The 17,400-nt window shown below is 31.9% G+C and overlaps 1 protein-coding gene across 1 annotated transcript; it reads right to left on the bottom strand.

Annotated features, from left to right (window-relative positions):
* Window positions 1–8,217: 8,217 nt before the first annotated feature.
* On the bottom strand, window positions 8,218–10,737 carry LOC143084228 (adenosine receptor A3-like). The gene is made up of 2 exons (XM_076260636.1): window positions 10,157–10,737; window positions 8,218–8,993 (listed from the first exon to the last, which is right to left on the bottom strand). The coding sequence occupies exons 1-2, from the start codon at window positions 10,735–10,737 to the stop codon at window positions 8,612–8,614; spliced, it is 963 nt and encodes a 320-aa protein (XP_076116751.1). The 3' UTR covers window positions 8,218–8,611.
* Between the last annotated feature and the right edge of the window lie 6,663 nt (window positions 10,738–17,400).

Here is a 17,400-nt window from a genome sequence, read left to right as displayed (position 1 = left end):
TTAAATCAGTTTATTTATATTTAAGTAATTTGGTCCTTAGATATTTGGAATTATAAAATGATATTGCAGCCTTAGTGTATTAATTATAAGAAATAAGAATATTGTTTTTATAGATAGATCTTTTTGTGTTTTGTTAAATTGTTCCTTTTAAAATTGTTACACGATGATGACTGCTGTACCCATAATTTGACTTTTATTTATTATGTCTGTTTAGTTCACGTATCATTGTAAATATAACGAAATTTGATAAGACTGACAACAAAGTGAGAGGTTTAGCGCTATGAATCCAGGTTAAATACACCATTTCTACATTTGAAAATGCCTGTACCAAGTAAGGAATATGACAGTTTTTTACCATTCGTTTTTTATGTGTTTTGTCATTTCTCTGTGATTATGGACTTTCCGATCTGATTTTCCTCTGATCAGTTAAGTATTTTTGTGATTTTACTTTTTGCTTTACGATTACGTGTAAAACAGGAATAAATATATATTTGAAGGCTACAAATTATTGTCACGCAAAACCTGAATACCTGGGGGGAAATGCATGTGAGTAGGATAAAGGTGTTTATCAGAAACGTCACATTAAAAGACTGATTGGACGCTGTTCTGATTGTCTAGCATCAATGAAAGGTGTTCATCTCCGCATAATCCGCTTTGACGAGTATTTATAAATATGCAAGTGCTGGTGTCACTTTAGGAAGTAAAAAAAAATAAATTTCCTATTTTTTTAAATTTATTTCTCCGATTTATTAGCATAACCAAGTTGTTTGAACTCTTATCATCAAGTGCTGAATGATTCATTGATATTCAAAGCTGCATGGTGTTCAATACACTACTTTCCAAGGATATCCATCATACTAGTTTATATTAACATATATACAATACATCAAAAATAATGGTAAAAAGTCACAAGAAAAAAAAACATGAATTTAAAATGTACGTAAATGCAAATAACACAGTTTTCAATGATCCATATCACCTGAAAAAAAATGTTCTTCTTCTACTTCAGATATCATGATCTCATTATCACGATTTTGTGTTTGACTTATAAACACGAATTAACATTAGAATATATATCTATAAAGTCACTTTCTAATACTTCCTTACAAGAATACTATATCTATCATGTAGAACAGAGTAAGTGCAAATGCAGATTAAAACATTTTGAAACAAATATTGTCATGTAAATCGTATTGTAACATGTGTAAGTCACGTAGATTTTCCGGTGTCAATGGCAATAAATATTTGTTGAATTTATTTCGGGTAAAAAAACAAGCTTGAATGTGACTTCTTTCTCTGTGTTGTTTATATATAAAGACTGGGTGTATTACCAATGTTATTTCAACTGTTCGGGTGGAGCTTATGTTTTAATTTGCATAAGGACAGTCTATTTGAAGATGTGTGTGATAAGGATGATTGCCGTTATAATTAGGTCTTTCTACTTTTCTGTGAAAAGACCTATTGTTTTTCTTCTGATTATTTTGTTTTTCTTCCGCCAAATTTTGTTCTTGCGATAAACATTTGTTTCTCAATATGACGCGTAGATATTTGGTATATGATATCGAACAGTTTAATATGCGCTTTTGAAACTTACCCTGCGTAACCGAATACTTTTCTTTGCATAAGGACAGTTTATTTGAAGATGTGTGTGATAAGGATGATTGCCGTTATAATTAGGTCTTTCCACTTTTCTGTGGAAAGACCTATTGTTTTTCTTCTGATTATTAGGTCTTTCCATCTTTCCGTGGAAAGACCTTCTGATTTTGTTCTGATTATTATTTTTTTTTTTTTCTTCCGCTTAATTTTTTTCTTGCGTAATTTTGTTGTTTCAAAAGATGTCGCTTAGATGTTTAGAATATGATATCGTCAAGTTTATATGCTTTTAAACTGACAACCGCGTAACTAAATACTTTGCGTTGTAAGAGTTATCTCCCCAAACACTGTTTTTCTTGTGGCCACTACTTCTTTGCAACCGTAAAAGATTACGACAAATTTATTTTACCAAATTGCTCGTAACATCTTCAGGATTAGGAGTTTAGTTTTGACCGAAGCTATCTGGAGACTCCATATGAGAGTTATTCACCCTTATGTATTTGATATAAGTGGTTTGCATTTCTAACTGGTAAACCATAAGTGATAGAGACCTAGGGTCTTTTGATTTGAGATCCTTGGTCCCAAAAAAATAAAATAAGGTCAAGGTCATATTATAAAGTTTTATTTTGGCTTATTTTTACTAATTTCAAAACCTTATAACATATCAACATCACTATTATTTTCACTAAATTGTTAGTGGCGACATGCCGTTACTTCTAAATTTTGGTTAAAAGGGTGCATAAACAAAAAATAGGAGTTTTCGCCCATCTTATATTTAGAATTATGCGTAAAGTGATATAACTCATTAACCATACATAATAAAGACCTAGGGTCTTTTGATTTGAGATCCTTGGTTTATGACCTTGAAATTGAGGTCAAGGTCATAGGTAATTTGCACGTTCTAGATTTTGACCTTAGCTTTAAATTTATCTTTATACATCATAAAGCCATATGAATTAACATTTAATACTGATTTTTAAAATTAGATACTGACTGGTGGAAAGACCTTGGTTTTTATTTTTTTTTTTCTTTCGCCAAATTTTGTTCTTGCGATAAACAGTTGTTTCTCAATATGTCGCTTAGATATTTGGTATATGATATCGAACAGTTTATGCGCTTTTGAAATTTACCCTGCGTAACCGAATATTTTTCTTTGTAGGAGTTATCTCCCCAAACACTGTTTTCCTTGTGTCCACTACTCCTTCGCAACCGTGAAATATTACGACAAATTTATTTTATAAAATTGTTCATTATATCCTTCGCATGATTTGTCCAATTTTGACCGAAGGAATATGAACGCTCCATATGGGAGTTATTTCCCCTTTTGTATTTGAAATTTTGAAATGTATTTTTAACTGGAAAACCATAAGTGATAGAGACCTAGGGTCTTTCGATTTGAGGTCCTTGGTCCAAAAAAATGAAAATAAGATCAAGGTCAAAGGTCAAGGTCGTATTTTAGATTTTTATTTGTCTTTGATTTCCCTATAACTTTGGAATGGTTATAGATATAGAAAATTTACATAATGAAAAATGCTTGGTACTTCAAGGGGCAACTTTGTTACATTATGACTGTATTGGTTTTACCATTGTGTAAGGGGCATAATCCCCATTGATAGTTTATATAAAGCCATTATTAGGCAAAACTCTTAAACAAAATGTCCTTGACCCATAGGGTCTTTTGCAATGACATTGTGGAGCAATGACCTTGACAAAAGTCACAAGGTCAAAGGTCAAGGTCATGTACAAAGGGACAAATTATGTCAGGGTTTTGGCACTACTTGAAGAGTTTAATGTGTGTTTGAATGCCAACCAACCAACCAACCAACCAACCAATCAATCAATCAGTGCATGCATATTTCCATTTCATGTGTTTAAATATAGGGTCCAAGATCTTCTTTGTTTCTTTTTCGTGGTTTCAATTGACCCTATCCAACGTGTTTAACCAACCAATCAATCAATCAATCAATCAATCAATTAATTAATCAATCAATCAATCAATAAACCAACTAATCAATCATTGCATGCATGTTTCCGTCTCGTGTGTTGAATACGGGGTCCAAGTTCTAAGTTATAAACCGACCAACCAACCAACTAATCAATCATATCTTTCCGTCTCGTGTGTTTAATAAGGGGTCCAAGTTCTCATTTGGTTTTTTTTTTCGCTTGTTTCAAGAGACCTTATCCCAAGTGTTTAAGTTATAAACCAACCAACCAACCAACCAATTAACCAACCAACCAATCAATCAATATGTATGACAGTTTATTTATGACAGTATATTTAAAACAATATGGAAGGAAAAGACTCAATTATTCAAGAAGAATTGAATTTTAATATTGTTCTTATATCTCTTCTGAAAAAAAAAATCCACATGTACTTTGAAACTACAAGTCCAATCGACCTCAAAATTTGCAGTCAGCAGGGCATGTACTAAAAGTTCATAAAACAACGTGGTGCAGCTACCTCTCAAGAATTTTTCTAGAGAAAAGAAATGGCAATGCCGTAAAAATCGCTAGCTAGGTCCGTAAATCTCAGTGAAATCCTACAATAAAATGCACGCTCCTAGATTGAAATACTTATCTGTGTTACAAATGTTACAAACTGGTGCTGAAAAATGTACATTATCAGAAAATAATCCTTAAATGTGTTTTAAAGTTACACCGGATCAATTAAATCCAAATCATGCACTGCTGGTGAACTTTGATAAAAAAGAATGTCAATTTCCTACAATGACAAAAGAAATACATTGTGTACATTCCGTCTCTATACATGTTGTCTGTTCAACGTCCCCACCTAAAAAGGAATAAATATACTTTAAAGTTTTCGTTTATTATAAACCCGCGTCACGTGATGTCTCCTCAATCTGGCGCGAGAGTCGCGCGCGGGACCTGAAATAAAATAAAAATTTCCAAACTAAACATGAAACTTCTCCGGTAACATAATAATATAGATCCTTTACAAAAACAAACAAACAAACAAACAAACACCCCCCCCCCCCAAAAAATCAATCATGTTTCAAAGGGGGAAAGACCGTCTACAATTGCTTTTTGAAAGCAATTGATTTATATTTATTATTGATTTTTAATCACTAATCAGTGTCACAAAACACATATACAAAAGAACTGAATGTATGATATGGAACGAATAACTGGACACTTCATTGATGAGCTTATCCCAAAACTCCTGCCTATAGATGGACTGGTCTTAAATGAGCGAACTTCTAAAATTCCGCCCAGTCAAGTGAAATTAATATAGTAATAAAGTTGTTTGATGACACATACTAATAATGTATTGCACTGAAGAAAAACAAAAATTTTATTTTCTTAATTTGATAGCGATATTGTATCACCATTTTATGAGAATTCACCATTTTATGAAAATAATTATATGGAAAAGGACAATCAGAATCTGACTTATTTGTCCATAGCACTTAATTTTATTCATGAGTACTGATACGGTTTGTTTTATTATTTCTAAAATAGTATGTTTACTGTTTAGTAAAACAAGAAGTATATCTTGTCGATTTTGTTTCTACAGGGTGAATTCAGACCATTCTGGATTGTCTCCCTTTGAATAGGCATATTAATTTATTCATATTTTAGGTTGTATACAAGTATTGAAGTAAGGACTGCATAGATTTTAAAAAATAAAAGAATGTGTGGATGTCACCATGAATATGAAAGGAGCGAGGGAATGTTCATGTTATTTCATTGCTCTTGTTTTTGTTATCATTCATGTAGGTCTTTTTAGTTTTCCGACTGACAAAAGATTATAGTTTCTTTCGAGGACACATAGAATATGAATAAAATAATTTCTCCTGAGTGTTTTCGTTATGCGTTCATAAAAAAAGAAGATGTGGTGAAATTTTCAATGAGAAAGAGACCATATGACACAGAAATTAACAAATTATAGGTCACCATACGTCCTTCAAAAACGAGCAAAGCCCATACCGCATAGACAGCTGTACAAGTTCTTAAAATGACAGATGTAAATCGATTCAAACGAGAAAACTGATATGTAATAAAGCAACAAACGACAAACACTGAATTTTAGGCTCCTGACCTGAGACAGGCACATACAAACATAACATGTCGGGATTAAACATGTTATAAGGATTCCTACCTTCACACTAGCCTGGGACAGTGGTGTAACAGTACAACATAAGAACGAACTATAAAGACAGTTGAAAAGGCTGATATCATCAAATGGATACAAATAGAAACACACTGACTGGACGTGGCCGGGTATTTGTACATCCCAACAACAAAAATATACTTACTACAGATCTAAAAAGTACTCGCATTTACTGATAGCGAGTTCAAAGCGAATAAAAAAACTTATAAAAATAAGAATGCATCTAGAACTAAATATATGAATAAATGACAAACATACCGCATCTCCTATTTTTATATAAAATCAGGAACTTGTTATTATGGTGATTGTCGTTTGTTGCTGTATATCATAGTGTTTCCTTTTATTTAATTTTCACATTAATCGGCCCGTTATTGTATTCATTTTATTTGTTTAACATTGTCATGTCGGGGCCTATCATAGCATGCTTTACGGTATATGTTTTGCTTATTGTTGAAGGGCCACAAAACGACGAGTAGTTACTAACTTCTACTTCATTTGTTCCCTTGTGCAAAGTTGTTTAGTTAGCAATCCTACCATGTTTATTTATTAATATAAAATGTTAATAATATAAGCACTGTATACAGACATTTGTTCAAATAGAAAACTCTCTAAAATCAGTTTTTCTCGCATTAATACTCATTCATCAGAATTATAGTCTTAAAGAAATCACTGGGTTACTCAAAGTTTTTCTTTACTATACATTTTATACCCCTCCTCTGTTTCAATTTTTTAAATAATTTGAAAACAAGACTTTGATTATCGACAGCTTACCCTATTTGCATATTCTCTGATAAAAAAAATGCCTAGAAACTGTTTAAAACTATTTTGATAACATATTGAAAGCATATCAGAATACTATAAATGTAATGTTTAGCAGTCAATCATTACAACATTCAAGATTATATAAAGTATCCAATCCATCCTCTGTCTCCAGTCCACGTCTTACTGTGTGCCTATTTGTCAATTAAAGAACACACTTTCTACCTCAAATGGTCAATTTAGAATTCTTGTCACAACAGTATCATCTGTAACCATATATCTGACACAATTTACCTGATATGTATATATATACTACAAGTGTTCAAACAAAGCCATATTTGCAATAGTTGTATGTATGCAGATGTTGTAGAGATGACTGCTAACATCTGATTTGTCCATAACTTCCAAGCATAATTATTGTTTTCTATATCAAGAACTTTTTTTTCCTAAATCATTCTGCTGTTTCTAGCAATTTGGAATATTTAGTACATATTCAGGATAGAACACACTTTTGTAAGTTTTCTTGAGATATTTTTGTTTTTCTAGCTTGTAACTATTATGCCGTGGTGACAAAAAAGGAGTGTTTGGTGTTGCGGCTTACTTTTTGGGTTATCGAAAGGACACAAATACCCCATAAATAATATTCAGGAAGGATCTATGAGTTTCAATGACTGTAAAGAGTAAATATAAGCACTTCTTAACAATTTAACTTACAAATATGCAAATATTATGAATTAATTTTCTATCCAAGACTTTAAGTAAAATGTGCATACTGTTAACTGTGAATTTATGCTGAGTCATCATATTTAAGGCCCAGGATTCTATCAATCTGCATTAAATATTTATAAAACTTCATATTTGAGTTAATTTCTTTAAAATCTGTGAAATAAAGCAAGTTTGGTTAAAGTCTGAATTTTCCCCTTTTTCACCCTATATAGGTTGCATTTCTGAAAATATTGACCGTGCAATTTCCCATAGGAACTTCTTTTACGCCTAAAACTGTACCACTTTTACTATGAGGTTTTGATATAAATCTTATCCCAGAATTAAAAGTTCATATGCACTACAACTTTTTTCGCCGAGCGGCATATTTTCAACGTTTATATGCCCTCAACTTCTCATAGTTTAAACTAACACTAATTTTCTTAACTACCCCTGCCTTGAATGAAAGGTTACCACAGATTTTAATGTTAACAATATGCTCATGTTTATTTACTGGTAACATTTCCATGTTATGTTTCTGTGAGATGGAACACAGATAGCATTACTGGGAACCATTAATTTTCTATGCATATTCAAGATCTCCCCCAAAGAGGCGTGCTTTGAGAAACAGCTGTATTTACAAAGTGCGTCCTATATTCTTAATCGTAACGCCGAGTCGGATATTTCTTTGCCATAATTCACAAAATTATAGTTATCAAAACGACGTGTCAACCTTTTCTAATATTATAAGTTTTGGATCAAGAACTTTTTGTAAGGTGCCCACTGACTGACCTAAGGGGTGCCCCTCCAGTCATGCTTGAACGATTTCCTATATAATCAACCAACATTTTCTCACAAATGGGGCGCACTGGTCCCCAGCCTCCTTCCGGATCGGCCTTTGAGTATTGTAAACCTTGTTCATTTTGTTAATAAACAGCAGATACTCTTGGAACCGCCTTTATTTGATCGACCAAAATATCTTTTATTTATGACACCTGGTTTGATATAATCGAATAATTACATGTCTTTTGATAACATCATTACATAACAAGCAATCGTATAATCTGTTCCTTAATTGTCCGGTTTTTAATTGAAGAATATTTCTAAACTAATGTAACAACTCCAGCAGGACGGATTTGGTGATTAAATTTATGGCTTTTTTCGTCAAAAGACTCTTCCGCTGTTTCCATTCTTATTCATCCCTGGCTTTCAAATATTCGCCTTTGCGCAATCTAGATGAAGGGTAATTTGTAAAAGCGATGCAGACACGACTAAAGTAATTATTGAAGTATTGTGGGGGTTTTTTTCAGTACTTAATTCGCTATCATGATCAACATCTTTTTAGTGTCATATGCTGCAATTTAGAAGTAATGTTTTACACTGATTTTCTAATCTACATATAGTTTCTACAGAAAAAATCTGTGTTCATTTATGATGTTTTTTTCGTCTTTTGATGATGATAAAAATCATTCCATTCAGAACGCCTCCGATATTAGTTAAGGATATAGCCATGTACATAATTACTTCCGGTATGTGTCCAAGTAGGGCAGTTATGGAGAACACAGCCAGTGGAAACCATTGGATAAAAAATACAGCAACGAACAGAGACATATTCCTTGCAGTTTTGTGGACACATTTAATCGACTGAGCAGTAGATCCTAGTGTGTTTACCAATTCTTTATTTTCCTTGTAAATTCTAATCCACGTGGCAATATAGAGTACACTATTTACTACGATTACAATGAATGTAAGCATCGTGGAGTAAAATACCAATAAATCTACGCCTTTAATGGCATCAAAATGACATCTGTAATCAAATTATAAAACTTAGTCTTAAAAACACACAGCAAAAGTCTTGCCTTATGCACATTTAAATTCATTTGTAAAATCATTTTTTATTCAATTTCTTGAATTTACATTTATAAATGCATCATGTAAAGTCAGTTAGAAGAAACCTTGAGTAAGCGTTGTCGTCTGTTTTAGAGTTTTTTCGTTCCTTATTTTATATAGTATCACGTCAGTAATCGTTAAAAAAATTGTTCTAACTTCTAACTTTTATTGCAAGAAATAGCTTTGAACAATACCAAATGACAGCCACTGAACAACAGATTGGTGGTCTGGATTTTGAGATAGTCGTTCGCAGAACACGACCGAAACACCAAACTTGATGTTTGGAAAATTTTATTATAGATACATTCTTTATAAAACAGAAATTGGATTCCAAATATCAAAAACATTTTATCTTAATGAGACGTTATTTTTTCCGATAAAACAAAAGTACCAAATCTTTAAACAATAAAAATCGTGTTATTGTTTCACTTATTATTATTAAAGATCAATGAGTTTTAGACGAGGAATTGAGTGTCATAAATTCTACAAAACTATATAATGCCTATCAACTTGACTATCAAATATCTCTGACGTATAAGGCAAAATCACAAAAATACTGAATTCCAAGGAAAATTCAAAACGAAAGTCCGTAATCAAATGGCAAAATCAAAAGCTCAAACACATCAAACAAATAGATAACAACTGTCATATTCCTGATTTGGTATAGGCATTTTCTTATGTAGAAGATGGTTGATTGAACCTGGTTTTAAAGCTAGCTGAAACTCTAACTTGTATGACAGTGGCATCAAATTCCATTATATTGACAATAATGCGTGAACAAAACGAGCAGATATAATACTATGAGAGTACTTTTATTCGTGGGGAACCAATTTTGGTGGTTTTCGTGGACGACTTTATCCAATAATTTAAGTGTCCAACAAAATATCATAATTTTTGTCCATATCAAGACATGGAATGGAAAGATCCCCATGTAGGTTTTACTACCGAAATGATCTAGAGAATATTATATTGACCACATTGCGTGAACAAAATGAACAGACATACAACTAGTAGGTAAACTTGTCAATGATACAACTGTCAACATTGTGTTACAGTAATGATAGTATTTTATATACTTACGAAATTCCTGTTGAACCGAGCTTCCCAAGAAAAGCTGATACCAAATGAACAACAAATGGAATACCAAAAGTATACAATAACAGCTTCCAGTCATATTTTCCCAAATGTATATCTTTTCCCAGGTATATCATACTGAAGACATTGATGGAAACCGCATTGACCATGAACATTTGTGCGGAAATGAACTCTCCAATGACGAAGGAGTAAAACATACAAAGTTCTCGTGGTCGTACATGGTCCTTTGTAATGTATATCTGCAAATGTTCCAATGAATGAGTCAGATTAAAAACACCATCGCATATCGCCATGTAAACTACAAGTCGCTCGCTTTTGGTCCAGCACACAAATCGGTGATTTGAGTTTCGGAAAGATAAAGTCAGAACAATCACCGAGAACGTTAGACTGATACTTATGCATGAAAGTGCAGTCAAATGTAAGGATGCAAAGTGATGGTTTTCAAGACCAAATAGAGGCAGGTCGTACCCATCTCGTGGCACATGGATTTTTGTTGTTTTGTTTGAAATGTAATCACTAGAATTTGATGTAAATTCAGAAACATTAGACATTGAAGCATTTGCCATCTTTCCGTTGACCAGAAGTGAATGTTAATAAAGGAAGTTTGATTAATATAAAAATTAAGAGCAAATCTCCAATCAGAAGATATTGAACTTTGATAAATTTTAAATTTTTGAATTATTAATTCACATTCTATTAGATACCAATCAAAAATGCTTTTAGTTTTAGCCTCGAGCTAATAACCTGGAAATGTAAATCCGCTGGTTCTTCCTGGTTGATTGTCTGACAGGGGTGTAGGGTCGGAGCGGGTTCAGCAAGTGGTATATCCTCACCAAAGTTATAATGTCATTTTCGTTAATGTAGTTTTAATTTTTTTTAAATTACCATCCTTTTGGAAATCCCAAGTATACCTTGGAGAGCAGGTTAGCGATGGCATACAGAGGGTTAGCTGTTTTAACCTAAGTTTATCAACAAGGTATATGAAACTAATGTTTCTCACGTGTTTACCTGTAACACAATTTTTGCGATTGTTTTTATTTTATATATGGCAAATGAAATATAAGAAAAATAAGGCGAATGCAATGTCGATTGACGCCCGTTTTTAATGTTCTTTGAATTACATGTGTTTTTGTGATGTTCGACGTTTTAAATTTGTTTGACATTTCATACTTTTAGTCTCGGTCGCTACTGATTGGATTGCTGCAAACATCTAATTCAAAAATGGCATTTATTTCTGATAAAAATATGAGAATTTCTAATCTCTTTATAAACATTATTATAGATTACGTGACAAAACAATTGTAGGACATTAGTTAAACTAAAATGTACAATATGGTTCTGTACATGAACCATGTATTTCTTATTTAACGAAATGTCAGTAATTTTGAAGATGAGTAAGGAATCTGTAGGCGTTTACTGAATTTTAACTGTTAAATATATTCAAGGCGCACTTGTTTATATTGACACAAAACAATTAAACAGACGTTTTTCATAGCAAGAACAGCATTAATTACGCAAACTATCTTGAAACGGTTATGTTTATAACGATTTTTTTATATGTGTAATTGATATTTATAAAGAATCAGCAAGACAGCAATACTAAACAACATAACAAAAGACATCAGCCAATCTATAGTGTGCACAAAAACAGACAGATATTATACTTCATTTCGCCTCGACCTTAAACAAGTTGAGAAGTCCAAAGATACCAGAATTGAAATACTCTAAACGATGTAATTTATAAATTCTTGTTATTTTTTTATTAGATTTTGGATATAAACAAAAACAAGAGGCTGTCACAACGACAGCAAACCGGATTTATTAATATTTATTTGTGTCCTGGCAATCACTACACGAAATCCCGGATTTATAGAGGTATGCAAATGTTATGTAAATGTATTCAGAGACCGACATTTACATATATTTAAAAACCACTGCATTTAGTTTATCTTGTCTTTACATGTTGTAAATATTAATATTTCTTGTGCTATACCCTCCTATGGGCGGTTATGAGAGACCGCGGTTTATAAAATATCTTAACACCTAATCAAACCATTTTGCAGTTAAGAATTTATATATATTTATGACCGTCGCAAAACTTTTGCAAACTTATGTATTTGTATACCTCTGCAAATGGAAATCTTTGTCATGTATTTTTCTATGATGTAAATTTATCCACAAATGTGTTTCTTTGTCTAGGTAGCAAAGCATCATCATTCAAATAATTTTATAGGGGTTATAAAGTGTAAGGTGCATCTACATTTTCCTGGTATGTAAACCAATTCAAATCGAGAACTTTATAGAGGGGTGTAAAGCATCATTTCCTTTAATCTACAGAGACCTGTCAAATGTATTGTAAAGGAATAATTTTGTTAGTCTTTATTGTCGGCTGAAATGTATGTCAAATCAGAACATATCAAAAGCCTTTGAACATATTTCGAAATGTATGGTAAATACATAGATTTGCAGGCAATTTGTTTAACTGAGAAATGTGGTCAAATGATAATATCAATGACATGTGTAAATATATTGGGCATATGTAACTTTAAATACATATGCAAAGAAAGGATAAAGAAAGATATTTCAGACAGCTAGAAATGTATGTGTAAATATATTGGGCATATGTAACTTTGAATACATATGCAAAGAAATGATAAAGAAAGATATTTCAGACAGCTAGAAATGTATGTGTAAATATATTGGGCATATGTAACTTTGAATACATATGCAAAGAAATGATAAAGAAAGATATTTCAGACAGCTAGAAATGTATGTGTAAATATATTGGGCATATGTAACTTTGAATACATATGCAAAGAAATGATAAAGAAAGATATTTCAGACAGCTAGAAATGTATGGTAAATAGATATATTTGCTTTTAATTTGCTACTATATTTGAAAGGTGCAGATTATATTTACAAATATTTCCATAGCATTAGTGGTCAAGCTATATGACAAATATAGCTGCTTTGGGATTGGTTTTGGCATATTGGTAATATCATTTATTACACATGTATTTTAATAATTTCTCGAGCTCTGTTTGGTGTACTGCGTAAATTACTTTATCCATCAAAATCTTGTTTCTCGGTAAGTTATGATGGTTCATTCGCATAAAACGGTCGTTTCCTTCGAGTATCGCTTTGAAACTTCTGGAATTGCACGAGTCATAATTCACTCTGTTTATAAAACATATATTTTTTTTTAAAGAGACATATACTACAATATGTATTATATATGTTACTGCAGAGACATATATACTATATATATATATAAGTACGTCTGAAATTGCGAAAGCAAATTTACAGATCTAACATTGTTGGGTTGATGTTTAAGACGAGTTGTACTATATATATATATATATTATGTCTCTGGTTACTGATAGTTATAATACATATATACAAATTAAGCCTGAACAATATTAGATATGCGGCCTCATTTTAAATTTAAATCGGTACCATTCGGAAGGTTATCGATCGATTTATCAAGTTTTTATAAAAAGTCCAAGTTTCTGAAATAGAAATATTCCTTCATCGGTAGAATAGTTGTCACATAATATTTGACACAAAACACATTTTGAGAGAATGTTTTTTTTTTAAGAATCGGCTAGTTTGCACACATACTTAAACGTTAAATCTATTGACGAATATTTCAGTTTTGTAATATTTGTTTTCCTTATCCGTTAAGTCCAGTCACGAGATTTTGAACTCCGTGTGCTTTATGAAGCTCTCTCTGCAAAAACTTTCTTGTGTGTGAGTATGCAAGTTAAACACTACAAACAAAGAACCAGTGAGTCACGTGTCATAATTGACACACAATTTACCAATGAAATCAAACAAAATTGATAGATAATATCATTCCATGACGAGATGTCGCCCTTCCTCCGATCAACGGGGTTTATCAGCAGTTAAATGTGACAATTATCACCTTTCACAGAAAGATCTGGTCCGAAAAGATCAATAGAAGACCACCGCTAGTATCAATATCCATCAATATAAGGCACAAACAATTATCATTTCTTTATGATTAATAACATCATACATTGTCTTAAAACAATGCTCCCGTTGTCATTTGATTGTGTTGTTTTTAAATACGCAAAACTAAAATAAGTTATCGAACTATCAGTCATTCGATATCTCATTTATCGCCTATTCCATCCTAAAATTTTACAGCTTCCATATGTACTTTGACAGGAATCGTATTTTTTCTGTCATGATCAAATAAGTTTTAATTTTTTTAATTTTTTAGTTTTTCTGCAATAATTACATTTAACATACTTTGCACACTTTTTAATTGAAATAACATTGAAACAAGAATCGATGTCACAAAGTCATTTTGTTTTAACATAATTCAAGAAGATTTGTAAACGACAAATACATATTACAATTACACTTCAATCTTTTGAATCTCTCTCTGGCAAATTTCAAACAAAAGAAAAGTATATAAAACATCTTTTAGGCTTGGATCAGCATCTCAAAAACCTACAGGTTTACACAACATAAACTATACACACAACACAAAAAACAAATGACAGTCACAATACAAGTACATGTAACTTACTCAAACAGAAGGTACAAAAACCTATCTTACAAAAAAACCATGGAAAACATATCTTTAAAAGATATAAGGCAATTGTACCCTGTACAACAAGACGAAGTCTAGACTTATAGTTTTAGCGGAAATGTATATGATTCGTGTTTGAACAAAGCAATATCTTGCACTTCTTTCTTGGACATATTTTACGCAAAGTCTTAAAATAACTACATGTATCATTTGTCCTTTAACAGTGGAGTCGGAAACATATATCATTGTACTTGCTTTCCATACTGCTGGCGGGAAAAAAGGAAAGAGGGGCAAAATACATAAACTATCGTTATAGTTAAATCGCATTGATAAATGTTTAAAACTCTAAATAAGTTGATATATTAAAGAATATTTTCCAATAAAAAGATAAAACAAAAAAAGTGACAAGCCTCTGTGTCTATGAATATATCAAGGCACATTTCTGATTTTACAATCTTTAACTTGTATCATGCATGCTTTGGTACCTGGCGGATAAAAGTATTCGTCCCATTGGCTATCATACAACATCTTTTTTTACATACAAATCCTCCGTTCACGATGTTGTAATACCTATGCAGGTTGAACTTCAATTTAGAGGTTTATCTATTGAAGTTTTAGTTCTTTGGGTACCAAACGTGACCTTTGGAATTTAATTACTATAATTTTTAATTAGTTAATTATGCACGTTGCAAATCTGGCAGAATCTATCATAAATTAAGTCATTGTAAGGAATGCTACCAAAATATAGTGTGTTCAAATGTAAAAAGAAATGTTAAAGTGAACTGCTTTTACGGAAGCGTATTAGCGCCACACATTTTTAGGTCTTTCCACTTTTCCGTGGAAAGACCTATTGGTTTTCTTCTGATTATTATTATTTTTTTTCTTCCGCCTAATTTTCTTTCCTTCGCTAACTTTTTGTTTCACAAGATGTCACTTAGATATTCTGTATATGATATCGAAGAGTTAATACGCTTTTGGAACTGACACCGCGTAACAAAAATCTTTTCCATGTAAGAGTTATCTCCCCGAACACTGTTTTTCTTGTTATCACTTATATGTCGCAACCGTATAAGAAACCGACAAATTTATTTTACCAAATTGCTCGTTATATCCTCAGGATGACATGAATAATTTTAGTCGAAGCTATCCAGAGACTCCATATGAGAGTTGTCCCCCTTTTGTATATGATATAACTGATTTGCATTTCTAACTGGTAAACGATAAGTGACATAGGCCTAGGGTCTTTTGATTTGAGGTCCTTGGTTCAAAAAAATGAAAATGAGGTCAAGGTCAAAGGTCAAGGTCATGTTCAAAATTTTGACTTTGGCTCGTTATCGCTCATTTTCAGAAATCTTATAAGATATCGACAAAATATTTTCACACAATTGTTAGTCGCGACATGTAGTTACACATAAATTTTAGTCAAAAGGGTACGTTAACATTTGATGTTAGTTTTCCCCCCTTTTATATTTAATATCAGTCGTATGATAATATAACTCATTAACAATATAAAGTAAAGACCTAGAGTCTTTTGATTTGAGGTCCTTGGTTTTTTACCTTGAAATTGAGCTCAAGGTCATATGTTAATTTAACATTGAAGATTTTGACCTTTGCTTTTATCTCATATGTATTCATGTTAAAGCTATTAGACTTTTTGCATTAGGTTGCATGCAATATGACGTTGAAAAGGCTAACCGGAAGTGACCTTTTGCAAACCGGAAGTAGCTATTTTTTGTAATGAATTATTGTAAAAGTATGTAAAACCATATATTTTTGGAATCAGCGTCAAGTAATCTATAAGACAGTACCGGAAGTAACATATTTTGAACCGGAAGTAGAAAATTATCTCCCTTATTTATATCTTTTTGTATATAAACCTTATATTTTTGGAATCAGCGTACAATAAGTTGTCATTTGACGCTGAAATTGACATTTAAAACCAAATTTTAATATTTTCATATAAAAAAAAATCATTACTGGTGGAAAGACCATCAATGGTTCTCTGAACAATTGGTTTTTAATTTTTTTTTATTTTTCTTCCTATGTTTGCGTTATAACGCAAACCTTTTCGATATAACGCAAACCTTTGCGTTATAACGCAAACCTTTTGCGTTGTAACGCAAACCTGTGCGTTATAACGCAAACCTTTGCGATATAACGCAAACCTTTGCGTTAAAACGCAAACCTTTTGCGTTATAACGCAAACCTTTGCGTTAAAACGTAAACCTTTGCGTTAAAACGCAAACATTTGTTTTATCTTATTTCTTATTTAAGATTCAAAGGAAACAGTAGTTATTAATGGAGGAGGCTGTATATAATAAAATTTATCACCGTTTGTAGTAATTGCAAAGTAAACTGCTTGAATAATTAGATCATATCAATGACTAATAATGAGCAGAATAATATAAGAAGATGTGGTATGAGTGCCAATTAGAAAACTCTCCATCTAAGTCACTATTCGTAAAAGTAAACCATCATAGGCCGAATTACGGTCTTCAACACGGAGCATTGGCTCACACTAAACAACAAACTATAAAGGTCCCCAAAAACGATATCCAAGTTACTACTAGTATATATATTACAAAGAAAATTGAGTGAATTGAGGTTATACCTAAGAAAAAAATCAACCCTGCTAATATAGCTATAACCGAATATAAATATACTTCCA

The sequence above is a fragment of the Mytilus galloprovincialis genome, chromosome 7 (genome assembly GCF_965363235.1).
Source record: "Mytilus galloprovincialis chromosome 7, xbMytGall1.hap1.1, whole genome shotgun sequence".
NCBI lineage: Eukaryota > Metazoa > Mollusca > Bivalvia > Mytilida > Mytilidae > Mytilus > Mytilus galloprovincialis.
The sequence above is the reverse complement of the archived record's forward strand: the minus strand, read 5'-3'. Positions and strand labels throughout refer to the sequence as shown.

What these genes read in the sequence shown, in the direction of transcription:
- LOC143084228 (XM_076260636.1), bottom strand. Translation starts at nt 10,737, where the DNA reads ATGGCAAATGCTTCAATGTCTAATGTTTCTGAATTTACATCAAATTCT. An exon ending in CTCGGTTCAACAGGAATTTC is followed by an intron (nt 8,994 to 10,156) that starts GTAAGTATATAA and finishes ATTTGATTACAG; the next exon opens with ATGTCATTTTGATGCCATTA.